Source organism: Entelurus aequoreus, linkage group LG01 (assembly GCF_033978785.1).
Source record: "Entelurus aequoreus isolate RoL-2023_Sb linkage group LG01, RoL_Eaeq_v1.1, whole genome shotgun sequence".
Lineage (NCBI taxonomy): Eukaryota > Metazoa > Chordata > Actinopteri > Syngnathiformes > Syngnathidae > Entelurus > Entelurus aequoreus.
Window position 1 is genome coordinate 65,209,863 of NC_084731.1, and position 27,359 is coordinate 65,237,221.

A 27,359-nucleotide genomic window follows, 5' to 3' on the forward strand; every position below is an offset into this window, starting at 1 on the left:
ATAATAATAATAATAATTATTATTATTATTGTTATTATTAATAATAATAATTTCAGCATTCTGGGGATATAAGATGTAGGTTATCGGTTAGGAATATTACCATCTGTATTTAAACTTGATTCATGTTCACAATATAACATACATCCATAAATGTGGACGCATGTGAAAAAGTGCAATATATTTATCTGTACAGTAATCTATTTATATATATTTATTTATTTTATATATATATTATATATATATTATTTATATATATTTATTTATTTATATATGCACCTTATTGCTTTTTTTTTTATCCTGCACTATACCATTAGCTTGTGTAACAAAATTTCGTTCTTATCTGTGCTGTAAAGTTCAAATTTGAATGACAATAAAAAAGGAAGTCTAAGTCTAAGTCTAAGTTATGCTTGCAGCACAATGCCTGAATTTACATTGAGGAGCATATTTGGGTATGGGTGGCCTCCATCCTACAGCCCTCTACTGGCCCCTGGTCCATATTTTTGGCCCTGTATTGCGTTTCAGTTGTTTAGTCTGAGCATTAAGTGAGAAAGACCATAAGTTACAACTTGATGGTGTTTTCATCAAGTTAAGGGAAGAAGGACAGATTTTCACATTGAAGTTTTTTCCATTTGGGTATTTATTTTTGTATTTTTTTTCAAAGTTCATGTTGCACTGTTCAATGTTCAATATTAAAGTGTTTATCTTTAACAATAAATAGCCTAATAATAAACCAGTGTTTTGTTGCTTTTCATAACTTCCAAGTATATATATATATACATACATATATATATATATATATATATATATATATATATATATATATATATATATATATATATATATATATATATATATATATATATATATATATATATACATACATATATATATATATATATATATATATATATATATATATATATATATATATATATATATATATATATATATATGCAAAATACTACAGGTACTCGCCCCTGCACCATCTGTGAGCCTGTGGCCTCGCTCTCTTCATCTCTCCTTCCATCAAGGTACCGGCGGGACTCTAAGCTTGACCGCATATATATATATATATATATATATATATATATATATATATATATATATATATATATATATATATATATATATATATATATATATATATATATATATATATATATATATATATATATATATATATATATAATGTAGTAACAGACACCTTCATAACAATATTTAATATGTACAATACACACACTGCGAGTATATATATAATGTAGTAACAGACACCTTTATAACAATATCTAACATGTTTTATATAATGTAATCGGTAATCGCCAATACCGAGCGAAAAGAGCCACGGTGGCAACTCTTCCCTGTGCCTTCATTTGGCCGCTAGAGGGCATATAACTAAATAGTAGATGACACATTCAAACATCCCGTTCGTGTGTTGAGTCAATAAAAAAAATGAATGAAATATTTATTGTCTTTTATTGAGTGTGCCGAATAAAGGCATCCATTATGGTAAGAGCAGCGGTGAAAAAGTACGTTAATGGTAGCAGTCATGAACGGAGCAGAAGAGGGTCAAGGGAGGGGACGCTAAGCTCGTGAACGCCGACGCGCGCTCCCGCTGACGCCTACATCCGGGAACTACAACGAACCCGCTCTTCAACATGGCGGCGTCAGGTGAGGTTTATGTCGGGGAACCGTCATGGTCGCTTGCGGTGAATTCCGGGCACTTTTAAAGGCGAATAATGGAGCGGTTCGAGTTGCTGATTTGTATAGACTGTTCTCGATCACGTCGTCTCACGCGCAGGGACGATCTGCGGTTGTTATGGAGCCGCTAAATACGCCAGTGCCGAAGGAGGGCAAACGCACGAAGCAACGGCTAGCATATTTCTTTCCAGCACTTTCGCCACATTGTATAAATGTCTGCTTTGACGTGTTAGCATGGCCACTGTGTATACTTCATATAAGAGCACATGCCATGGGGTCTAGAATAATACACGCTATATGACGTCTTAGCAACACGGCGCACTTTAGCTGGCCGCGGAGCACCGGGTACCGGGGAGGGTCGGGCCGAGCAGCCTCCCCACGTGTGCGGCCGCGCGTTCGACTGCCTGAGCCTGGTCAGTAACTGCGAGTGGCGTCGCCTTTGTCCCAGCCGAGACACTGTCTGCGGTCGCCTTTCGTCGACTGAGCGTCCTGGGACGTCTTCCCGGGGAAATGCTGCTGCTGCTGCAAAGGCTGCGCACTTGTGTCGTGGCGCCGCGACGTGCGCTAGGCCGTAAAAGCTAGCCAGCTCAGCACACACTCATCGTCAGCACGCCTTCTGCTGACTAAGTCATATATATATATATATATATATATATATATATATATATATATATATATATATATATATATATATATATATATATATATATATATATGTATATATATGTATGTATATATGTATATGTGTGTATATATATATATATATATGTGTATATGTACGTCAGCATTTGTATGTATGTGTGTATATATGTATATATATGTGTATGTATATATCTGTGTACATATGTATATATCTGTGTATATATATATGTATGTATATATGTTTATATCTGTGTATATATGTATATATCTGTGTATATATATGTATGTATATATGTGTATATGTTTATATCTGTGTATATATATGTATATATCTGTGTATATGTATATACACTACCGTTCAAAAGTTTGGGGTCACCCAAACAATTTTGTGGAATAGCCTTCATTTCTAAGAACAAGAATAGACTGTCGAGTTTCAGATGAAAGCTCTCTTTTTCTGGCCATTTTGAGCGTTTAATTGACCCCACAAATGTGATGCTCCAGAAACTCAATCTGCTCAAAGGAAGGTCAGTTTTGTGGCTTCTGTAACGAGCTAAACTGTTTTCAGATGTGTGAACATGATTGCACAAGGGTTTTCTAATCATCAATTAGCCTTCTGAGCCAATGAGCAAACACATTGTACCATTAGAACACTGGAGTGATAGTTGCTAGAAATGGGCCTCTATACACCTATGTAGATATTGCACCAAAAAACAGACATTTGCAGCTAGAATAGTCATTTACCACATTAGCAATGTATAAAGTGTATTTCTTTAAAGTTAAGACTAGTTTAAAGTTATCTTCATTGAAAAGTACGGTGCTTTTCCTTCAAAAATAAGGACATTTCAATGTGACCCCAAACTTTTGAACGGTAGTGTGTATATATATATATATGTGTATATATCTGTGTATATGTATATATATATAAATGTGTATATATGTATATATCTGTGTATATATATGTATATATCTGTGTATATATATGTATATATCTGTGTATATATATGTATATATCTGTGTATATATATATATGTATATATCTGTGTGTGTACATATGTATATATATGTGTGTGTACATATGTGTATATCTGTGTGTGTACATACATGTATATCTGTGTGTGTACATATGTATATAGCTGTGTGTGTATATGTATATATCTGTGTGTGTATATGTATACATCTGTGTGTGTATATGTATATATATATATACACATCTGTCTGTGTGTATATGTATATGTCTGTGTGTATGTGTGTGTGTGTATGTATGTATATATGTTTGTGTGTGTGTGTGTGTGTGTGTATATACATATATATATATATATATATATATACATATATATATATATATATTACAGTCAAGAAAATAAGTATTTGAACACCCTGCTATTTTGCAAGTTCTCCCACTTAGAACTCATGGAGGGGTCTGAAATTTTCACGGTAGGTGCATGTCCACTGTATGAGAGATAACCTAAAAAGAAAAATCCAGAAATCACAATCTATGATTTTTTTAACAATTTATTCGTGTGATACAGCTGAAAATAAGTATTTGGACACCTGTCTATCAGCTAGAATTCTGACCCTCAAAGACCTGTTAGTCCGCCTTTAAAAGTCCTCCTCCACCCCACTGTATTATCCTGAATCAGATGCACCTGTGTGAGGTCGTTAGCTGCATAAAGACACCTGTCCACCCCATACAATCAGTAAGACCCAAACATTCAGCATGGCTAAGAGCAAAGAGCTGTCCAAAGACACCAGAGACAAAATTGTACAACTCCACAAGGATGGAAAGGGCTACGGAGAAATTGCCAAGCAGCTTGGTGAAAAAGGGGTCCACTGTTGGAGCAATCATTAGAAAATGGAAGAAGCTAAACATGACGGTCAATCTCAATCGGAGTGGAGCCCCATGCAAGATATCACCTCGTGGGGTCTCAATGATACTAAGAATGGTGAGGAATCAGCCCAGGACTACACGGCAGGACTTGGTCAATGACCTGAAAAGAGCTGGGACCACTGTTTCCATGGTCACTGTTGGTAATACACTAAGACGTCATGGTTTGAAATCATGCATGGCACGGAAGGTTTCCTTGCTTAAACCAGCACATGTTAAGGCCCGTCTTAAGTTTGCCAATGACCATTTGGATGATCCAGAGGAGTCATGGGAGAAAGTTTTGTGGACAGATGAGACCAAAATTGACCTTTTTGGTCATAATTCCACTATGCGTGTTTGGAGGAAGAAGAATGATGGGTACCATCCCTACTGTGAAGCATGGGGGTGGTAGCATCATGCTTTGGGCGTGTTTTTCTGCTCATGGGACAGGACGACTGTACTGTATTAAGGAGAGGATGACTGCAGCCATGTATTGTGAGATTTTAACCAAAAACAGCCTTCCCTCAGTCAGATCATTGAAGATGAGTCGTGGCTGGATCTTCCAACATGACAATGAACCAAAGCACACAGCCAGGAAAACCAAGAAGTGGCTTCGTAAGAACCATATCAAGGTTCTGGAGTGGCCTAGCCAGTCTCCAGACCTAAATCCAATTGAAAATCTTTGGAGGGAGCTGAAAGTCTGTGTTACTCAGCGACAGCCCAGAAACCTGACTGATCTAGAGAAGATCTGTGTGGAGGAGTGGGCGAAAATCCCTCCTGCAGTCTGTGCAAACCTGGTGAAGAACTACAGGAAATGTTTGACCTCTGTAATTGCAAACAAAGGCTACTCTACCAAATATTAATGTTGGTGTTCAATTACTTATTTTCAGCTTTATCACACAAATAAATTGTTAAAAAATAATAGATTGTGATTTCTGGATTTTTCTTTTTAGGTTATCTCTCATACAGTGGACATGCACCTACCATGAAAATTTCAATATATATATATATATATATATATATATATATATATATATATATATATATATATATATATACACACACACAGTGAATGCAGTTATCATGTATTGGACTGTTACTAGCGGTGTCAGGTTCATACAAAGTTTGCACTTGAGTTACCATTGACTCGCTTTCATGCCGCAACTGTCATTTGTGTGGTTTGTTGGCATAAACACAAGCAGATCTGTATATTAGATATGTAAACACGCGTTGTTATTCAGTCAACGCAGAGTGAGCGGTTTGTTGTGCATGTTTATGTAAAGGTCATGACTGCTGTGGATTAAAAAAAAAAAAAATTTACACTAAAGATCCCAGTGAGCTGTGTTCCACTATTTTCTGCTTTGGACCAAAAACAAACATGGTCTCACAACACTTTGGCTCTCAGACAATAGAGAATATTCCACAACAACTCATTGATGCTATCTGAACATGTCGCGTTTGATAAGTTTTACCTGCTCGTGTTGAATTACTGGAAGCCCTTTTTAAAATCTGATTTATAAATGGTCTACTCATGTGAAAGATGACGTCCATCGATCGTTTTTTTGGGGGGTGAAAAAGGACGATGCTGTAACTCCCCAACATCATATTCCACATCCTACCAGTTTATGTAACAATATCAAAATGTCACAGTATGGTATTGTCACGGTGATAAGGCCACGGTACAATATTACTGTGGTATATGTAAAAAAATAAATAAATAGTATGTACAATGAATTGCCACAAATTTTTAGGATAAACACTAATTGAACAAATGTTCTAATCATATTTCTATAAAAGTGTATTTTTGAGTGCAGGGAATATTGAAGGAGCATCCAATGTCACAAGCAAATATTAAAATGACTTCGGTGAGTGTCTTTAAAGTGACAATGTCAACATCCAGTGTATAAAACAATGTTCAGTTTAGTGTCTTTTAAACTTTGACTTTCTGAGGAGCAGTGTCATCTGCAGTGGACATGTTCTTATATCCATTTGGAAAATGCAGTTTCTAAGAAACGTTGGTGCACAGTTTACATTTTAATAATTAGAATAACTCATACTTTGATGTTTAAGCTTCAAAAGTTGCCGTCACTGAGTTACATTTGGCTGGGAATGCTCAAGGCGAACGTTGTGCTCAGTTACCTGCACCAAAGAGGTTATGTTTTCTCCACGGTTTGTCTGTTACGGTCCCTGTGTCGTGGTCTACTCTAAAAGGGACGCTTAACATAAAAGGCGAAGGCTTTGGACATACTTACGTTAGTACAAATTAGAGCGAGTCATGGCAAGATACGCAGGTGTGCGGTGATCAGCTGGGCTGGTAGTCCGCAGAGATGTATTATTTTCAGACCATTCAACACAAAAGCGGCAGAAAAAAACTACACAACAAGTTTTCGTTTGATACATCACAGCATTGTTGTGAAGATTTTATACCTAGTAACAATGTAATCATTTTTAACACAAATAATATTGAATGTGTAATTAATGTTCCGTAGCTTTGTTGTTCCAAACATTTGTAGCTAATCCCAACCTTCTCAATGAACATCCACATTCGTAGCTATTTCCATGATAGTATGCATTTTCAATCTCTAAAGGCAAGCTTCTTTTTTACCGTTTAGCTAAGAAGAAGAACAAGAAGGGGAAGACCCTCACTCTGACGGACTTCTTGGCAGACGACAGTGGTGGCGGCGGTGGTGTGGCCCCCAGTCACCCCGTCAAAACAACTAGTTGGGCTGATGAAACCGATGATTTGGATGGCGATGGTAAGCCCATAATGAGTCTCTATTCTGTCTAGGCTACTGTACTTTTTATCTAGTGCTGTGATTATCCGTCCTTCCGAGGTTTTATTTGCTCTGAAGATAAAATGCTATTTGACAGCTGACCGAGAGAACAGAGTTGTATAAGCATCTCCTGTTTTTGACTTAAATTGCCACAAGTGAATTGGCTGGTAGGTACATTCAAAACTACCGTCTATTGACCACGCTGTTGCCACATTCTGAAAAATGCAAATTCTTGAGACAAATGAGTGATATCTAATTTGACAATATGTGAAAATACTTGCACAGCCAATTGAAAGACATGTTTGAATCATGAGAGAGAAAATCTTAAAAGTAACTGCCTCCAACTGTTTTTGTTTATGTCTGTGCTTGTACTTAAGTTAAATAAGTAGTAAGTACACACCTGTCAATAATGTTATTTTTATAGCTTGAATAACTGTGGCCATCCCAATGATGTTATCCACCAGTGGCGAAAAGGACTACTGAAAAATTGATGCAGTTCTGATAAAAGTTAAGAAGATAAAAGGTCATTTGTCTGTACAAACCACTCTGGTTAGGGGCTAAACAAGCAAGATGGAATGCTTGCTGAATTTCAGTCTTTGTTTGCTCTTTTACATTTCAAGTTGAAAGAAAGCAAATAGCCTGATGTGAAACTGTTAGGTTGGGTTATTTGCTTTTCTGGAATACAAATATATGAATGGGTTGTTCTGTGACTGAAGGCAACTTCAAATGTTACAATTGTTCCATTTTCTTCTCCCAACTTTCCAGTTTCTACTTCATGGCACACAGAAGATGATTCGTTCCGGGCACCACCCATTGACCGGTCCATCCTGCCCACGGCACCCCGGTCAGCTCGTGAGCCCGATATTGACCGCTCTCGACTACCCCGCAACCCGCCCTACACCGCCTTCCTTGGCAACCTGCCCTATGATGTCTCTGAAGAATCCATTAAAGACTTCTTCCGCGGATTGGCAGTAAGTAAATACGATAAACGTTAGCAGAGTTGGCCTTTCCGTTTCATCCCAGGAGATTTTGTGGTTTTGCTGGTCTTGACTTGAGTTTATTTTCACACAGTTGGACCAAGGTGTTGTTGCTTGTTATAGTGATCCAAATTTTTGTGTGGTACTTGTTTCTAGATCAGTGCGGTGCGTTTGCCTCGGGAACCAAGCAACCCTGAGAGGTTGAAGGGTTTTGGGTATGCTGAGTTTGACGATGTTGATTCTCTCCTGAGGGCCTTAAGTCTCCATGAGGAGGTAAGGCAATGCAATGAATTTTGGCCAAATGTCATATAATCACAGTTTTTAACCATAATCCTGGCAATCTGTAATAAATGCAGAACCTGGGAAACCGAAGGATACGTGTGGATATAGCAGACCCATCGAATGACAAAGGTACAAAGTGATTTTTTGTAAACTAGTTTTTTACTGTGGTGTTAAAGTATCTTTCAATTGTCACATCAAATCCTATTCTATAATGTACCAACATGGTGTTTATTAGAGAGAGACAGTGGACTTATGGGAGGTCGCGATCGAGGTGGGAGAATGTCGGACATGGGGCCCGACAAGACGGACAGTGACTGGAGGGCTCGGCCCACTGCAGACGCTGATGATGAACCTCCCAGGAGAGATGATGCCTTTGGAGAGAGTAAGTCAGGTCTTTCTTTTTCTTCTTTCATGTTGAAATAGTTGTCACTTGCTACAAAAAATGTACAGCCAGTACCTTACATTGTAACTGTACACTTTAGTTCCTCAAATTTAATTTAAGATTGGAAGTGTAATCGTGCCACTTCTCCCTGGCAAAACCAGTAACACAATTACCATTTCCATCACTGGTTAAACCAAGGTTTCAAGCATGCAGCTAAAGCCTTATTAATTGATGTAATATCTCTCATCCAATTTCATTGTAAAGGGCATATGCCTTTAGTTTTTTATGAATATTGTGAATGCAGCAGTGCACGAGACATGAGTAGAATAGAATATGATTTTATTTGAATAGGGACGATACAGTTCAACGTAGTTCCAAAACAATGAATGCAACTGATATGCTGTACAGAGAGTTTATAGCTAATTTCCAAATCTTGTCCGTAGCTAGTAGGTTACAGTGACTACTGAAGATGTACTATTTTGAAGTGGAAAACAGAGTCTTGCATACAAAAGAGAATAGAGCCAAGTCGTTACTGCGCAGTCGAAAATGTGCATTACAGTATGGTGTAGTAATACATTGCATTATAGGGCTGTAACAACAAAAAATTGTATTGGCGTTGGGTATGATGATTGGGATATGAGGTAAGATGTTAATGTGTATTGTATTCATGTTAGTATTTAGGATAAATCGCGACTAGCGCGCTTGTTACCAGCTAGCGGTCAGTGCGCTCGCTGCACCTCCAGGAAACGAGCAGTATCATTGAGTTTATCGAAGTGCGGTAATCAATCATGGTTTTACGATAATGCACTAAAATCAAAATTCTTGGCCAAAACTCGAAACACAAATACATTATCATGGCAATTATTACTACCATTGCATTTATGGGTATGCCTGTGTACCAACTCTGGCTGGAACAATATGAACATTTCATGTCACAGTTATCATTACCGCAGCATTGTTAAATGTGCTCAAAAAGTACTTTTTTTATAACTAAAATAAATAGACACTGTTAGAAAGCCCACTATGTTGCATGTTTTGTCTTTATGCTTCACTGATGGTGTTCTGGCACCTTAAAAACACCACCGTATCGCTGGATTACTGTGTTTTAAGAGAGCACAGCTTCTAAGTTCAATGTGCACAATGGAATATATTTGTTGCCCAGACAGCAATGTGTTGACATAAGTTTAGATTTGGGAATGACGTTTCTTACTGGGGAATGACATCTTTTGTATTCATGTTAGCATTTAAGCTAGCAAGGTAGCAGCACCAGTCAGTCCGTGTGTTCGTCAAAGTGCAGTTATTGATCACGTATCTTTTAATCATTTAATTCAAAACGGTAAAACTAACCGTCTGGAATTTTAACGTGGTTACGATGATGCCGTTTATCTTTGCATCCCTTTAACCAACGTCAATAAAATCAGTTGCACAAATTCATATTTACCCTTCAAAGAACAAAGCATACAATTATGAAAATATGATTTACCACTGGTATTACATTAGTAATAGATACAAGTCTACAGACCGAATACTACATGGCGCAGCATTTCCCCAAGATTGCCAAAATAACTGTAGTGATGGGGGCGTGGACACCATGATGTCATCAAATTATTTTCTTTATAAATGCTCAAAATATGTTTACACACATTTAAAAAACAAACCTGTTAATAATTAGTGTTAACATATTTTTTATACTGTTTTGCCATATTTTCAATTGTTGCTGCTTCATGTACAATGTACTTTGTTGATTATTTTGCAAGTGTCTTGAGACTTTTAGTGACTTTTTTCTTAAAAACACCCGCAACAAATCTAGCATCCTTTTCTAATATTATATAATGTACTTGTCTTCAGAGACTCTATTTCTATACCGTGATGTCTCTGACTAAAAGCAACCTGCAACGTGCATGATGTCACACTTTCTTGGCGCTGCTGCTCCAGTTGGACTTTATAGCTCCTTAATATCTGCACATTTTGTAGATCACTGTCTGCAGGTATGTCTGGGATACATTAAAGTTACGTCCACATCGCCGACATGCTGACTGCGCTCCAGACAACCGCGTGCATCTTGTTTACATCTGGTTTCGGCAGCGCTGTTTTGGTGGTCAGCCTTTTTTTGGTGGCTGAGTGTATGTCAATAGTGCACACATAATAGGCCATCTATCCATTCATCGTGTAATGGTCTGCTGGTGGTAATGTTTTATGTTTGTGTGGTTTTGATTTGATGTTAATTTTTGCGATGATCACAAACACCCCGTCCGTGCCTGAGTGAATTGGCAGTGTCTCATGAAGACGAAAGTGTTTGCAGTTTACACGGGAGGTAAAACCTGTTGGAATTTTGCCAGGTAGCATAAGATTGGTGATAAAAGTTCAAACATATTTTCAATGTGTGGCGGCTATGAATTTACTGTGACTGTGTGCCACATTCCGTTACATTAAGGGGAAACCCTGATAGCGCCAACACGCTCGAGGTACTTTCCTTTTTTATGTGATGTTGTTGACATAATGGGAGTGTTGAATTTCAGGTGATTAAACCCGACATCGCAGAAGATCCCCCCTCTTAATACTTCCACATTGCAAATTTTGCAGATCGCTGTTTTTCTCTGATGTACGCCCGCAGACATGTTGCCTCCACTCCAGAAAAGCCCTAAATGCAACTTTGGGCAGTTTTCGAACAAAAAAATTCCCTGCATTGCTAGTTTGAAGTGAGAATACTAATGCTCTGGAATTTTACTGCGGGTTATTATTAATACCAATAGTCGTTCAGCCCTACCACTACTTGTCTTGGAGGGTTGTACGGTATACCGGTACTCGTATAGTATCGCGGTACTAATGAATCAAAAACGGTACTTACTCTGTTTGAAAAGTACCGGTTCCCGGCAATGTCAAGTCATGGTTTTACGAGCAGAGAAGCATGTTCGGCAGCGCGCACACACACGTAGTACTTACAAGCAGACACAGTGTGTAGACAGAAAAGGGAGAATGGATGAATTTTGGTCTAAAAAGTAACGATAAAGGTGAAGTTATAACACTGAAACACCCTCAGGAAGAGGTGCTTAAGACATGGCTAACTAGCTAGCAGCTAACATCCATCCACAGTCAGCAGAGTTTTAGCTACTCCTAAATCACTAATCCTCGTCTCCATGGCGACGAATAAAGTAAGTTTCTTACATGTAACATTATCACTGGAGGACGATAGCTAAACATGCTTCACTACACACCGTAGGAGGATACAATAGCTCACCGCTAACAAAAGCTAGTGCACCTGAATGTAAACAAATGCCACGGGTGGATCTACAACTGCAGCTCTAGATAAATGACACAATATGTTACTGCATATGTCAGCAGACTAATTAGGAGTCTTTGTTTGTTTACTTACTACTAAAACACAAGTTGTCTAGTATGTTTACTATTTTATTTAAGGACTAAATTGTTCTTAGATTGCAATAAGATACATATATTTAATGTACGGTAAGATTTTTTGTTAAAATAAAGCCAATAACGCCATTTTTTGTGGTCCCCTTTATTTAGAAAAGTATCGAAATACATTTTGGTACGGATACCAAAATATTGGTATCGGGACAACCCTAATGTCTTGTAAAAGCAAAATGGTGATCTATTCAACTTTTTACATTGAATATTTTTGCTTTCTTGCAGGATCACGAGATCGCTATGAGTCAGATCGTTACAGAGATGGTCCGCGACGGGACAATGACCGTTTTGACAGTGGAAGGGACCGCTACCGGGAGCGATATGATGACAGAGACCGGAGAGATTACGATAGAGGAGGTAATTCAGCTGTATCTGTATTCACTGGGATGTGTTTGACTGGCCAATCCATCTGCTAGTCCTGTACTCTCAACCCACCTTTTGTTCTGCTTTCTAGGTTATGACTCCCGTGGTGGTGGGGGAGGTCGTCGTGCTTTTGGCAGTGGCTACCGCCGGGATTATGATGATAGTCGAGGTAGCAACGATCGTTACGGGGATAGGGATCGCTATGGGGACCGCGATCGCTATGGTGATGATAAATATGAAAGACGGGATGATAAACGTGAGGAGAGAGGTGAGTGTGACATTTAATGACAATTTGTTTGTTGATTGTGTTTATTAATTGCACCTCACAAATCTGAACCTTGCCCCCCCCAGGAACCGTGCAGAGGCCTAAATTGAATCTGAAGCCCCGCAGTGTTCCCAAGGAAGAGGAAGGTAGCAGTGGCGGTACTTCCCCAGCGGCTGCCCCACCCTCCAGCAGGGCTTCCATCTTTGGTGGTGCTAAACCAGTAGACACAGCAGCCAAGGAAAGAGAGGTAGAAGAGAGGCTGAAAAAGGAGGAAGAAAGGCTGCAGAGACAGCTGGAGGAGGGCCGCGGTACTGACAGAAAGATAAGAGACAGGTCAGTTTGCCCTATGATGCCTAAAAATATCCTAGCATTGAAAATGTATGTTCTTTTTTCACATGTCCACATCTGCATATTTGTTCATAAACATGTTTCATTAAATATTTGATGAACTATATTTAGAGACCCAAGCTGGCGCAATGAGGAACCTCATACTGAGAGATCTCGCACAGGAAGTGAGTCCTCCCAGCAAGGAAGTGGTTCTGGAAGAGGTGAGTTCTCATCTTCTTGTCCTTTGAAAGTTATCGCTAGGGATAGGAATTGATAAGATTTTTACTGTTCAGATTCCACTTTCGATTATGCTTAACAGTATGTTTTTTTATCGGTTCCCTTATCTATTCTTATTTTGGAAAAAATAAAATAAAAAGGGTTGATTAGCATCAATTTTGTTTAGTTTAGAGCAGGGCTGTCAAACGTGTGGGCCGTATCAAGCCAGCGAACAGGTTTAACCCGGCCTGCAAGATGAGTTTACTAAGTATAAAAATGAGTTGCAATTTTTTAATGAAATAAACTACTGTTCTCTAAATGTTTCCACTGGATGTCGCAATAGCAATTCAGGGGTACCAATACCTTATTTAATTGTAAATGATCAACTTAACAAATTAAATAGCGAAACGGTAAGATGCAAATACATAAGTCAACTTTGCCATCATCTTTGTAGTTAGAGTTCCGTGCACCGCTCGCAGTTGGTTAATGGCACGTTGTGCACACTGAACTCCTTTGTAAAAATGTGTGTTTCTAGATTTGTTGTTTGTTTTATTTCATTTTATGCATAAACCTATCATTAGGCCTGGAGAATTAAAACACATTTTAATTTCTGTTATGGCTTCTCACGACTATGAAAAGATAGTCGGGAAAAAAAAAGATTCATGGGCCGCGCAACAAGCATGCAAATTCCGGAGCTTACAAGAGGTTTGGGATGTCACCATGGTTGCTACTTATTTCACACAGCGCTAGTAAGCCTGATCAATAATCACTAAACAAAAAAATAGGTTAATATGATTTCATAACATAACCGCAAACCTAGTCACATAATTGAGCAAAACAAAGAGGAATCCGCTGATAAACGCAAAATAGTATCAGGGAAATTGACACAAATGTGAGTGAAATGTTGTCATTTTTATGAGAAGAAACATTCGTTTGGGAAAATAATGTGTCCGATACTGCTCATTTATCCCCGACACACTCAACCGCCCCGTCCTGAACTAAACAATGTAGAGACAATCACTTGAAACAGGAACTAAACTACCAAGCTAAAGCTAACGAGAACAATCCATACACCCACAACACAGCTCATCTGCTCGTGTTGTTGTGAACGACATCATGGATGTAAAATTAATGTACAGCACTCGCAACTTGGTATGGTATGTGGGCTTGTATTAAGCCTCTGGGTTGAACGCCCCTGCCTTACATAGTTCCGGTTCACCCTTGGGCAAGGTGTAGCACCCGAATGCCCCCCCCCCCATCAGGGTTACGATACCCCCCATGAACCAAACTAAAAGAGGATGCGTTACCCGGCCCAGAGGAAGCCCGGGGCCCTCCTCCGGAGCTATGCCCGGAGGTAGGGCTCGTCAGCGAGCGCCTGGTGGCCGGGCTAGCCACGGAGCCCGGCCGGGCACAGCCCGAAGAAGCTACGTGGACACACCATCTTCTCCGCCACGTGGGCCCACCACCCGCGGTCAGAACCAGTGGGGTCGGGTGCGCTGCCAAGTGGATGGCAGTGAAAGTGGAAGCTCCAGACGGACCAATTCGGGGCAGCAGAGGCTGACTTTCGGGACGTGGAACATCTCTACGCTGGTAGGGAAGGAGCCTTAGCTGGTGCGGGAGGTGGAGCGCTACCGGTTGGATCTGGTGGGGCTTACCTCTATGCATGGCAAGGGCTCTGAAACCACACTCCTGGACAAGGGATGGACCTTGTTCACTTCTGGAGTTGTTCAGGGTGTGAGGGCACAGGCGGGTGTGGGGATACTCACGAGTCCCCGGCTCAGTGCCTTTACGTTGGCGTTCACCCCGGTGGACAAGAGGGACGCCTCCCTTCGCCTTAGGGTTGGAGGGGGGAAAACTCTGACTGTTGTTTGTGCGTACGGACTAAACAAGAGTTCAGAGTATTCGGCCTTCTTGGATACCTTGCATGGGGTCCTGTATGGGGCGCCGGCAGGGGATTCCATAGTCTTGCTGGGGGACTTCAACGCGCACGTGGGCAATGACAGTGATACTTGGACTGGCGTGATTGGGAGGAATGGTCTCCCTGATCCGAACCTGAGTGGTGGATTGTTATTGGACTCCTGTGCTAGTCACGGACTTGCGGTAACAAACACCATGTTCAAGCATAAGGATGCTCATAGGTGTACCTGGTACCAGAGCACCCTAGGCCAAAGATCAATGATCGATTTTGTAATCGCATCAGCTGATCCGAGGCCGTATGTTTTGGACACTCTGGTGAAGAGAGGGGCTGAACTGTCAACTGATCACCATCTGGTGGTGAGTTGGGTTGGATGGCGGGGGAAACCTCTGGACAGACCTGGCAAACCCAAGCGTGTAGTGCGGGTGAACTGGGAACGTTTGGAGGAGTCCTCTGTCCGGAAGGACTTCAACTCCCACCTCCGGCGGGACTTCTCTGCCATCCCTGTGGAGGTTGGGGACATTGAACAGGAATGGGCAATGTTCAAAGCCTCTATTGCTAGAGCTGCAGCTGCGAGCTTTGGCCAGAAGGTCTTAGGTGCCTCAAGGGGCGGTAACCCTCGAACACCCTGGTGGACAGTGGTGGTCAGGGAAGCCGTCCGACTGAAGAAGGAGTCCTACCGGGGTATGTTATCCCAGGGGACTCCGGAGGCAGTTGCAAGGTACCGACGGGCCCGAAGGGCAGCGGCCGTGGCTGTGGACGAGGCTAAGCAGAGGGTGTGGGAGCAGTTCGGGGAATCCATGGAGAAGGACTATCGGGCGGCACCAAAGCTGTTCTGGAAGACCATACGGCACCTCAGGAGGGGGAAGCAGGGAACCATCCAAGCTGTGTACGGCAAGGATGGGACTTTGCTGACTTCAAGTGAGGAAGTCGTAGGGCGTTGGAAAGAGCACTTTGAGGAACTCCTGAACCCAAATACATCAGACACACCCTCCCTGATAGGAGCAGGGCCTGAGGATGATGGGGGATCGACGTCGATCTCTCGGAGTGAAGTCACTGAGGTAGTTAGGCAACTCCACAGTGGCAAAGCTCCGGGGGGTGACGAGATCCGTCCAGAAATGCTGAAGGCTCTGGGTGTTGATGGGCTGTCTTGGTTGATACGCCTTTTCAACATTACGTGGAAGTCTGGGACAGTGCAGAGGGAGTGGCAGACTGGGGTGGTGGTTCCCCTTTTCAAAAAGGGGGACCAGAGGGTGTGTGCTAATTACAGGGGTATCACACTACTCAGCCTCCCTGGGAAAGTTTACGCCAAGGTACTGGAAATAAGGGTCCGGCCGATAGTCGAACCTCAGATTCAAGAGGAGCAATGTGGATTCCGTCCTGGTCGTGGAACAACTGACCAACTCTTTACTCTTGCGGGAATCCTGGAGAAGGCCTGGGAGTATGCCTATCCAGTCTACATGTGCTTTGTGGATTTGGAGAAGGCGTATGACCGGGTCCCCCGGGAGATCTTGTGGGAGGTGCTGAGGGAGTACAGAGTGAGGGGAACCCTGCTGAGGGCCATCCAATCTCTGTACAACCAAAGCGAGAGTTGTGTCCGGGTGCTTGGATGTAAGTCGGATCCATTTCCGGTGGGGGTTGGTCTCCGCCATGGCTGCGCTCTGTCACCTATCCTGTTTGTGATTTTCATGGACAAGATTTCTAGGCAGAGTCGTGGCCATGGCGGAGAGGGTATACGTTTCGGGGGGCTAAAGGTTGCGTCACTGCTGTTTGCAGATGATGTGGTCCTGATGGCACCTTCGGTTCGTGACCTTCAGCTCTCACTGGATCGGTTCGCAGCCGAGTGTTCAGCGGCTGGAATGAGGATCAGCATTTCCAAATCTGAGGCCATGGTTTTCAGCAGGAAACCGATGGTTTGTACAGTCCGGGTAGGGGACGAGACTCTGTCCCAGGTGGAGGAGTTTAAGTATCTCGGGGTCTAGTTCACGAGTGAGGGAAAGATGGAGAAGGAAATCAGCCGGAGAATCGGAGCAGCTGGGGCAGTATTGCAGTCTCTCTGCCGCACTGTTGTGACGAAACGAGAGCTGAGCCAGAAGGCAAAGCTCTCGGTCTACCGAGCTATCTACATTCCTACTCTCACCTATGGTCATGAAGTGTGGGTATTGACCGAAAGAATAAGATCGCGGATACATGTGGTCGAAATGAGTTTCCTCAGAAGGGTGGCTGGCATCTCCCTTAGAAATAGGGTGAGAAGTTCAGTCACCCGAGAGAGACTAGGAGTAGAGCCGCTGCTCCTTCGCTTGGAAAGGAGCCAGCTTAGGTGGTTCGGGCATCTCGTGCGGATGCCTCACGAGCGTCTCTCTAGGGAGGTCCTCGTTGCACGTCCCACTGGGAGGAGACCCCGCGGCAGGCCAAGGACCAGATGGGGGTGGGGGTGACATCTCCTCTCTGGCCTGGGAACGCTTCGGGATTCCCCAGGAGGAAGTCGCAAATGTTGCTCTGGAGAGGGAAGTCTGGAGTTCTCTGCTGGAGCTGTTGTCCCCGCGACCCGATTCCGGATAAGCGGTTGAAGATGGATGGATGGATGGACTCGCAACTTGAGAGGCGCTCTTTTGTTTAAATTTTTATTTTTTTTACAGCCTCAATTCAGCCGCCTCTTTACTTGTCTAGGTGAGAACAGCATATCACACTTCCCCTCTTCACAATAGTAGCGCGGTGTGTCAAACCCTATCCGACTGCGCTTACAAAATAAAGGTTTCAAAAAAGTACCTTGCAAAAGAATAATGTACCTGAAGCACTTATTGATACATTTACACATAAATAATGCTTCGACCTAAATTACTGGTTAAAATTGTCCAAAGATGTATTGCACCAATACATATGAGGATTTTTGCATTTTATTAAACATTTTACTGAATTTTAAAATAATTATTTTTATAATAATTTAAAATACACTTTTTTAAAAATAAGTGTAAAAGGTAAAAAACTGGATTGTATTGTTTTTACAATGCTGTATTTAAAATTGTTATTGCTATTATTTTTTTTCTAGTGTTTTTTTGTTACTAATTTATATTGAGTTTTTAAAAATATATATATTTAAAGTGGTGGTACAATAAATACTCATGTTTTCAAATAAATGAATAATAGTGTATTTATTTGTGATTTACAATATCAAACAAAATAATTGTGACTATTATTTTTGCCATAATAGTCCAGCCTACAAAAAATCAGGAGCACTGTGGCAAGTGAGTGCAAGCTTTTGACCACAAACTTAGTCATTGCAAGGTGACATTCAACATTCCTGGCCTGAGACATTGCACTCTTCCCTGCCGCGATGAAAGGAAACATGAAATGGAGCGAATACTTACTGCCCGACTGGCTCCATCTAGCTCGTCTAAATGAGAAGGCATTCATTTCAATTGAACAAGTATTAATGCTAACATTATAGGCAGTGAGTTAGTACCTGTTGTATTAACGGCAGATGACGTGGTCACTGCTGCTGGGATGAGATCGGCGCAGTTCAAAAACATGAATTTAATTTCTAGTTATTGCATGCTGTATGTTCAAATGTTTTTGGTTGTATGCCCTCCTCTTGATGAAATAGAAATTATTACAAGTAGTAGTAGTTTTCTTGTCAAATGTATCCAAACTTTAGAGCATTTGTTAAAGAGGTCATTCCCAAATCACTGGCGTTTTTAAGGGAATCGTTTGAAAAATTGGCAGGCGATTTCAAGTAATTGATAATCTGGGAACTGGTTCCGAACAAGAAGCGCTTTTCGATTCCCATCCCAAGGTATCATGGTCTAAAAAGCCATCCCTCCAACCATGTTTCACAATTTACTACCATGTCCCACCTGTTCAGCTCAACTGCTGAACCCCCAGTTAACTACTGCAGTGAATTTCCCCTAAAAAAATACACACGCTTTTGCTAAACGACAAATGTATCTTCTGCAAGGCTCAAGGTGTCGAGACGAGGAGCGCTCCGGAGAGAATGAGGTTTTCAGTGGGAGGGAAGATGAGCCCTCGTCTCCTGGGTCCTCCTCACAGCCTCCCCCCTCCAAGGAATCTCTGAAGGTGATGCCCGCACCTCCACCTAAAGAGAACGCCTGGGCCAAGAGAAGTGCAGCCAGTGTGGGCTCCAGCGAGGCCGATGGGCTATCCGCAGTCTCCCCTGTTGATTCAGCGCCGCCCAAGTTCAGGTAAGTGTACTTTAGATGCGAATCAAGTAGGGCTGGGCGATTATGTGATTGTGATCGTTGATCGCCATTAATTTGAGTTCGATCACAGTGATCAGCGGTTAGCGTATTTGCTCGATCAAACATGGCGTAACTGTCTGTCTGAAGTTACTGCAATAGTAAACCGCCTTACTGACCATGATCCCGTGTGTGTCTGTGAATGAGTGTGTGTTTGTGTGTGTTTTTATGTTTGCGTCCGTGTATGTGTGCGTCTTCCTGCGCATTATAACAAATGTTCAATCAGCATTGTGCCACTAGCACAGAAGTTGAAACAACATTTAGAAGGAGCAGCAGCTTTAAATGACAGGCTTAACTTTCACTATCTGCTGCAGCACACCAGTAATCCTGCCCTGAATGCGGACTTGCAGGCACTCACAGGAGTCTTTATCAGTCCCGACTGGGAGAATCAACACACTCACTAATTTAATCAGAAAAGGCATTTTTATATCTAAGTATTATTTAATCAGACTTGTTGTTTGTGTCTGCAAAGATTCAACTCCTCTGATATAAGAAGTACTAGAAAACCCTGCAGACAGACATTTTGTGTTTAAATAAATGTTGAGTTTAAGGATAAAAAGCATTTTGTTCCTGAAAGAATCCTTAAACTTGTTTTATGTGTCGGTACACATTATTTTACAGCACTTCAATGTAATTGTATTTAATATATGCTACAGTATTTGAGTTTTCAAAAACTCCAGTGCTTGCCAAAGCACTGGTGATAAACACTGATGTATACAAGTACCGTATTTTCCGCACCATAAGGCGCCCCGTGTTATTAGCCGCACGTTTAATGAACGGAATATTTCAAAACTTTGTTTACCTATTAGCCGCCCCGTGCCATTAGCCGCACCTACGCTACGCTAAAGGGAATGTCAACAAAACAGTCAGATAGGTCAGTCAAACTTTAATAATATATTACAAACCAGCGTTCTAACAACTCTGTTCACTCCCAAAATGTAATGTACAAATGTGCAATCACAAAAATAGTAACACTCAAAATAGTGCAGAGCAATAGCAACATCAATAACTCAACGTTGCTCATACGTTAGTGTCACGCAACACACAAAATAAACATTTAAAGCTCACTTTCTGAAGTTATTACTCATCTACAAATCCCTCGAATTCTTCTTCTTCGGTGTGCTTCACTTGTTTTTTGACACCATCTGTGATGTGGACGCGCATGCAGTCGTAGATCAACAGGAACGGCGCTGCGTGAAAAAAGTCACCCGGTGTCTTCGCGTAAACGTCTATCAACCACTCGCTCATCTTTTCTTCAGCCATCCATCCCTTCGAGTTAGCTTTTATGATGACGCCGGCTGGAAAGTTCTCTTTTGGCAAGGTCTTCCTTTTGAATATCACCGTGGGTGGAAGTTTCTGGCCGTTAGCATGGCAAGCTACAACCACAGTAGGACGACTTCTCATTCCCTGTGGTGCGAATATTCACCGTACGTGTTCCCGTTGTATCCACAGTGCGGTTCACATTAATATCAAAAGTCAGTGGAACCTTGTACGCGTGTCTCTTAGTAGGAGACATTTTGTTGTCTTTACAGAAAAACAAATGAAATTAAATATCCGCGAGCTTCTTCTTCTACGGGGGCGGGTGCTCACCTTGGCGGTTGCTTACAGTAGAAGAAGAAGCGCTTCCTCTTCTATGGGGGCGGTTGCTTACCGTAGAAGAAGAAGCACTTCCTCTTTTACGGGGAAAAAAGATGGCGGCTGTTTACCGTAGTTGCGAGACCTAAACTTTATGAAAATAAATATGAATATTAATCCATATATAAGGCGCACCGGGTTATTAGCCGCACTGTCTGCTTTTGAGAAAAATTGTGGTTTTTAGGTGCGGCTTATGGTGCGGAAAATACGGTAATTCAGGAATATAAATAATTTACCATTTAAAAGTGTTGTTTAGTAAATGTTAACTTGAAGTAAAAGTCTTGCAGTATTCAGTACATTTGAGTGGTGTGCACCTCTCGTAAGCACAATGATATATATGAACTAAATGAGGGTTGTCAGCTGTGAGCGTATTTTACCTCGATCAAACTTGGCGGAAATGTCGGTTACAGGATACTGCAGTAGTAAACAATAGGTATGCAACAGTACTTAGTATAATTCTGCACAGGGATGTTGGTTACAAGATACTGCAGTAGTAAACAGTAGGTATGCAACAGTACTTAGTATAATTCTGCACGGGGATGTCGGTTACAAGATACTGCAGTAGTAAACAGTAGGTATGCAACAGTACTTAGTATAATTCTGCACGGGACAATCCGGCTTTAATTTCAAATATAATAATTGCGATACTAATCGAGATTGGATGATATGAACAAATTAAACGTGATCAATTTTTTTGCCATATTGCCCAGCCCCAGTATGATGTACATACACATTTATTGTATCTACGCTTATCTCTTGTTGTAGCTCCTCAAGTTCTGCCGATGAGAGAGGATCTGAAAAGGGTAAGACTTAGTCATGAACACGGGAATCTGTTACAGGGCGGTTTCAGCAAACCTCAGCGTTGATTAATGATCATTGATGATTAATGATATTTCAAGTGCCTGCTTGACATTTGAAATATGTAATCATCAGGATCACAAGAGAACATAGAGGGAATGCAACAATGAGCCACCTAATCAACTCAGACTAACGATTGCGGTTGGAATGAATTGATTAAAAATGTATGAAGAGAAAAAAGAAAACTTGTTAGGCATAACTTATTGGTTGTTATGAAACTTTCTTCAGTCATTTCAAATGGCTAAAAAGCCCCTGAAGACATGTTAAAACATTGCTGCTAGTCCTTGATTGTGTTTGGCTCTAAAAAAAAAAAAAAAGGAATGTAATTGACGGTCCGCGAAGGATGTTTGAATAAAGGCTCATTGGAAACATGACAACCTTGCCTTCGCAAAGAATAATGCGGGATTCCTGAAACTGGAAACGGAAGTGACCCAATTATATAGTAATCAAACTGCACTTTCCAACCTAAATGTACATTTTCAGCCACTCATTGACTGAAGCTGCTGCAGTGTGTTGCCAGTGTAGTCGACAGTCTATAGTCCAACCATTCTCTCAACTCTCTGGCTTCTCCTTTAAGATGAGAACAAGGCTGATGGTGCCCATGGAGACCGGGGGCCCCCACGGGCACGAGGTAGGCCTGGAGCAGGGCGGGAGCGAGGAGAGGGGCCCAACAGAGACCGAAGAAAGGAGGCAGACAGGTCAGCCACCCCAAGCTTTGCAACTGTTTGAGTTGTGAAAAGACAGACAGGGAGGGCATGAGGGCATCTGCAAAGAATGGCCCATGTAGAGCTACACAACATCTCTTGTCTCTAATGTTGTGCAAATCTTGGGCAAAATGCTGACAATGCCTAATTGGTAGTCCGGCACTAGACCAGTTAACCACATAACATTAGCTAGAAAGGGATTTCTAACTATCACTGAATTTTCTTGGCACATGATGAGCACCTGACTCTGCGTGTGGATGAAAATAATCAACATGAATCGTTTGTGCTACTCCAGTGTTCAGGTGCTAGTAGGGATGTCCCGATCAGCATTTTGGCCTCAGATCCGATCCGATTTGCAGCCCCAATCCAATGCGTTGACAGTGTTCTAGATTGTGGAACTGAACATGTTTTTAGTAAGTAACTAAATTAAACAGTTTTATAAAGCTGATGTCATTAAATGTATAACTTGCTAGTATTGTTGTACGGTAAATCTTATGACACTAAATGTATGGTGTTATAAGCAAGGTAAATCTTATGACACTAAATGTATGGTATTATAAGCAACAAACAATATTTTTCAGAACATTTTAATTGGTGTCCATTAAAGTCCATTCAGTTTTTTGCCCCTAAAGCCCTCCTGGATTTCATTCCCTTAGTTTGTAAACAATAACAAAAACAAACCCAAAAAGTTTTTGTGATAAGAGCGAGAAATGATTGACTTTATCGATCATACACTGATACACTATTAGGGCTGCAACGATTAATTCAAGTAGATAAACGCTTTGATTGGTAGACTGCTGCTTTGATGATCACTTCCTGAGTGTAACTAATCATCCATCCATCCATCCATTTTCTACCGCTTGTCCCTAAAATGACACAAAATATACAGCCTTTTTTCCCCACACGGCCGCTGCAATAGAGCACACGCATAATTTATGTTATCCTTTTTTTTCCCAATTAATGCACTTAATTGCACATGTTAAGTGCAATTTCAAATTAAATGTGCCTTTATTGGAAAAAAGAATGAAGATTATGGTAATCAGAAAAATTGTTCAACTATTTTTCCTAAAAGATTGCATTGTGGCTACTAAATGTTTATAATGTATCGAACAAATTAATCGATAGATGACTAAAAAATTTGCTAGCTTCAGCCCGAGATACCTTACCAATATTGATATTTAGAGTGAGCACCTCTGTTCTGGTGTGTAGCATGCTTATCCGTTCCTTGTCCTAGCCTGCAGTGATAACAGTACTTGTAAGAAACCCAGTTTATTTGCCAGTGTTGATTAGTCACGAGAAGCGGCTTCGCACTGTAGATGGACATTAACCACGCTGAGCCGCCGCGTCTGTTGCAGCTCACAACTTCTAGCCGGTGGTCTGGCCAGAAATGCACCTTCCTGGAATTCATGCAACCCCTGCATGCGCGCATGCGATTAATAAAGAATCCTGAAATATAATTGTGCATTCCTTTTAGAAGGAATCTTTTACATGAGTACAATCTTTAAAGGGTAACTGCACTTTTTTTTTAAAAATGTGCCTCATTATGAAAGACATGACAACAGATGGATTTTTTTTTAATGAATTCTAAATATTAAATAAAAGTCCGCTTACAGCAGAGCCAATGAGAGCACCTCTATTTTGCCCATAAAATCCAATAAATAACCATTCAAAAAGAGCCAACAATACTCCATTTACATTTCGTGACTTAAATATTAACCGAGTATTAGTGATATTAATGTTATACGTGCTAAAACTGACAAACTATTTATAGCAGCGACCTAATCACTTCCTGTGTCCCTATGTTTACATCATGGACTGGTCTGCTGCTTCCTCGTTTCCCTGCTCCCTGTAAGTTTATTGTAGATCATAAATCATGCCTCTCACCTGAAAAGCGGTTACAATTTGCCAAAAAACACATTGACTGGCCTAAAAAGAAATGGCGTAAAATTTGGGGACTGATGAGAGTAAGATTGTTCTTTTTGGGTCTAAGGGCTACAGACAGTTTGTCAGACGTCCTGCAAACACTGAATTCAAGCCCAAGTACACAGTGAAGACATTGAAGCATGGTGGTGCAAGCATCATGATATGGGGATGTTTCTCGTACTATGGTGTTGGTCCTATTTATCGCATACCAGGGGTCATGGATCAGTTTTAGTACATCAGAATACTGGAAGAAGTCATGTTGCCGTATTCTGAAGAGGAAATGCCCTTGAAATGGGTGTTTCAACAAGACAATGACCCCAAACACACCAGCAAGCGAGTAAAATCATGGTTCCAGACTAACAGAGTTCAAGTAATGGAGTGGCCAGCACAATCCCTGAACCTTAATCCCATTGAAAACTTGTGGGCTGACATAAAGAATGCTGTTCATGAGGCAAAACCAAAAAATGCAGAGGAATTGTGGAACGTAGTACAATTGTCCTGGGCTGCAATACCTGTCGACTCCATGTGCCACAGATGTGAAGCAGTTTATCAGAAACTGTGGTTATGCAACTAAATTATAGTTAATAATTCTAAGGAAAGTTGAATCTGCAAGCCTTTCTTAGTTTATACAGTACATTTGAGTTTTATAAAGAAAGATGTCAACACTGCTATTTTTTTGTTTGATATTTCTTGACTTTCTGTAAAATATTGTCAAATTGAATTACTTTTTTCCAATTTTCTGGCTTTGAAATTGAATGTGCAGTCTCTCCAATGCATTTGTGTTCTTTAGAATACAATTTATTTGAAGAATTTTGAGGTTTACACACCTTTTTAAACACACTGCTATTATTATGAACATAACTGTAAATACTTACGTCATGTATATAAATCCCTAATGGAGGTGTTTGGATGTTTTTTTTTAGGGAGAATTGAACGGCTTCTATAGGCTCCATTGTAAGCGGACTTTTCATTGAATGTATTTAATATTTAGAATGCATTAAAAAAATCTGTCATGTCTCATAATGATCGTGAACGATAGGCAAAATTCCCCAAAAAGTGCAGTTCCCCTTAAATCCATGTGAGCACTACTGCGGTAACGATAGGCAAGGCTCATAATCGATTAAAAAAAAAAAAAAGCAAAAACCGGCCCGATCTGAGGCCACAATCGGGACATCTCTAGTTTGTAGTTTTGCAGCATTATTGGCAAGTGTTGTCTGTCCACTGGTGAGTCCTGTCCATGAATGTTAACCTTCGGGTTCATTCTGACTGTAGAAAGGATAACAGAAGAGACCGAGACTCCAGACCAGCACCCGAGCCAAAGAAATATGAAGAAACCCCGACCCCTGTAAGTCCGTCACAGAGCACCAAGTTCAGCAGTTCTCATAGTTGGTTTAGGGTTCTCCCAAAGGTCTTGGGCTCCTCCTCCACCTTGAAGTTTCAGTTGGTGTACCAAAAGCCCGTACACGGGCACCATTTCATTCAGGAGTGTTTTGCTGAGTGTCTCTGGTTGCTTGTTTTTCTTCCAGAAGTTCAGCTCAGCCAGTAAATACGCTGCTTTGCTAATGGATGGAGACGACGCTGGGGATGTGGAGTAGAGAAGACAAGACGCCAAGAAGAGGAGCAAATGAACAGACAAGTCATTTCACATAGCTTATATTCTCCTCATATGGAAGAGGTCCCAGGGAGGACAATCATCCCTCCCTTTTCCCTCCTCCAAACCTTTCCTTCCTTCCTTCACTCCTTCCTTCCTCTCCTCGAGGACTTTTTCAGGTTCTACACAATAGTCACCTATTGGACTTGTTATTAACGGGGAAAAAATGAGTACCTGGCTCATGGAAAAGTGATGGAAAAAATTGTAATAATAAATAAAGAAGTCGGGAAAGTGAATTTGTACATTTGTGGATGGGAGGATTGATCTGAGCTGATGTAGCGCGACAAAACACTTTCACTCGGTGATTTGCATACATGCGGCCATTTTTATTAGTCATGAAAGTCCTTTTAACCCTTTATGAATTGAAAGCACGAATCTTGTCTTCCAGTACTAACGTTCACTATTAATTCTGGAACTAACTTATGGAACATTTTTCAGCCATGTGTATAACGTCGCAACAAAATGTTTTGAAAGGACTCAGTGACTTAAGAGCGCCACACGACTCAAGTGCCATTATTGCTCTCCCCCAGTCATTGTACAGACTTGGCTCTCTTTCTAAAAGAATCGCTTCAATTAAAGTCTTATCTGCTCTCCTTTTTGGCTCTTTTCCCCCATCCTCCCCTGCTGTCTGCAAATCATGCTCTCTTCGCATGATGACCGTGGACGTTTTCATGACATGGCCTTCCTGCTTGCAATAAAAGGGGCGTCATTTAAATATACCACACATTTCTCTGCCGTCGTTTGTTTGGCTAGTGATAAATGCTGGCATCAGTCAGCTCAATGACACGTTTCCCTTTCCCCAACACGTTTCATTTATAAGAGTTTGGTCGCACCTTCAATGCAAGAGCTCTGAAAAAGCACAGGACACCAGACCGGTGCAAAATCAGTTCATTGGAAGAACATGTGTGGAATTAAATGTATTGCAATAGCTGAGAAACGGGAAGAATTTGTCAAATAATGATCTATTTGAAAGGTATAATACATAATTATCTGCTTTTTTTTTTTTTTGCTGTAGTTAAAATATATACTGTACAGGCCAAAAGTTTGAACACACCTTCTCATTCAATGTTTTCTTTATTTTCATGACTATTTACATTGTAGATTGTCACATCAAAATTATGAATGAACACATGTGGAGTTATGTACTTAACAAAAAAGAAGGTGAAATAACTGAAAACATTTTATATTCGAGTTTCTTCAAAAT

At 41.0% G+C, this 27,359-nt stretch overlaps 2 protein-coding genes across 7 annotated transcripts in view; one reads left to right on the top strand and one right to left on the bottom strand.

Moving 5' to 3' along the window:
* The window catches only part of LOC133655839 (uncharacterized), a 247,619-nt gene that overhangs the window by 73,333 nt on the left and 146,927 nt on the right, over window positions 1–27,359 (bottom strand). The window lies entirely within an intron of this gene.
* On the top strand, window positions 1,513–26,874 carry LOC133655803 (eukaryotic translation initiation factor 4B-like). 5 transcript variants are annotated; one of them, XM_062056318.1, is made up of 15 exons: window positions 1,513–1,668; window positions 6,817–6,960; window positions 7,744–7,949; window positions 8,112–8,228; window positions 8,312–8,366; window positions 8,473–8,619; window positions 12,271–12,402; window positions 12,500–12,676; window positions 12,760–13,006; window positions 13,133–13,221; window positions 19,087–19,330; window positions 21,785–21,822; window positions 22,455–22,575; window positions 25,777–25,849; window positions 26,031–26,874. In XM_062056318.1, the coding sequence occupies exons 1-15, from the start codon at window positions 1,656–1,658 to the stop codon at window positions 26,097–26,099; spliced, it is 1,872 nt and encodes a 623-aa protein (XP_061912302.1). In that variant the 5' UTR covers window positions 1,513–1,655; the 3' UTR covers window positions 26,100–26,874. The 5 variants fall into 5 exon arrangements, with proteins under 5 accessions (XP_061912302.1, XP_061912311.1, XP_061912327.1 ...); XM_062056327.1 differs by lacking the exon at window positions 25,777–25,849; XM_062056343.1 differs by lacking the exon at window positions 25,777–25,849 and having other exon boundaries at window positions 22,455–22,508.

What these genes read in the sequence shown, in the direction of transcription:
- LOC133655803 (XM_062056318.1), top strand. An exon ending in AGACCCATCGAATGACAAAG is followed by an intron (nt 8,367 to 8,472) that starts GTACAAAGTGAT and finishes GGTGTTTATTAG; the next exon opens with AGAGAGACAGTGGACTTATG. An exon ending in AGGAAGTGGTTCTGGAAGAG is followed by an intron (nt 13,222 to 19,086) that starts GTGAGTTCTCAT and finishes ATCTTCTGCAAG; the next exon opens with GCTCAAGGTGTCGAGACGAG.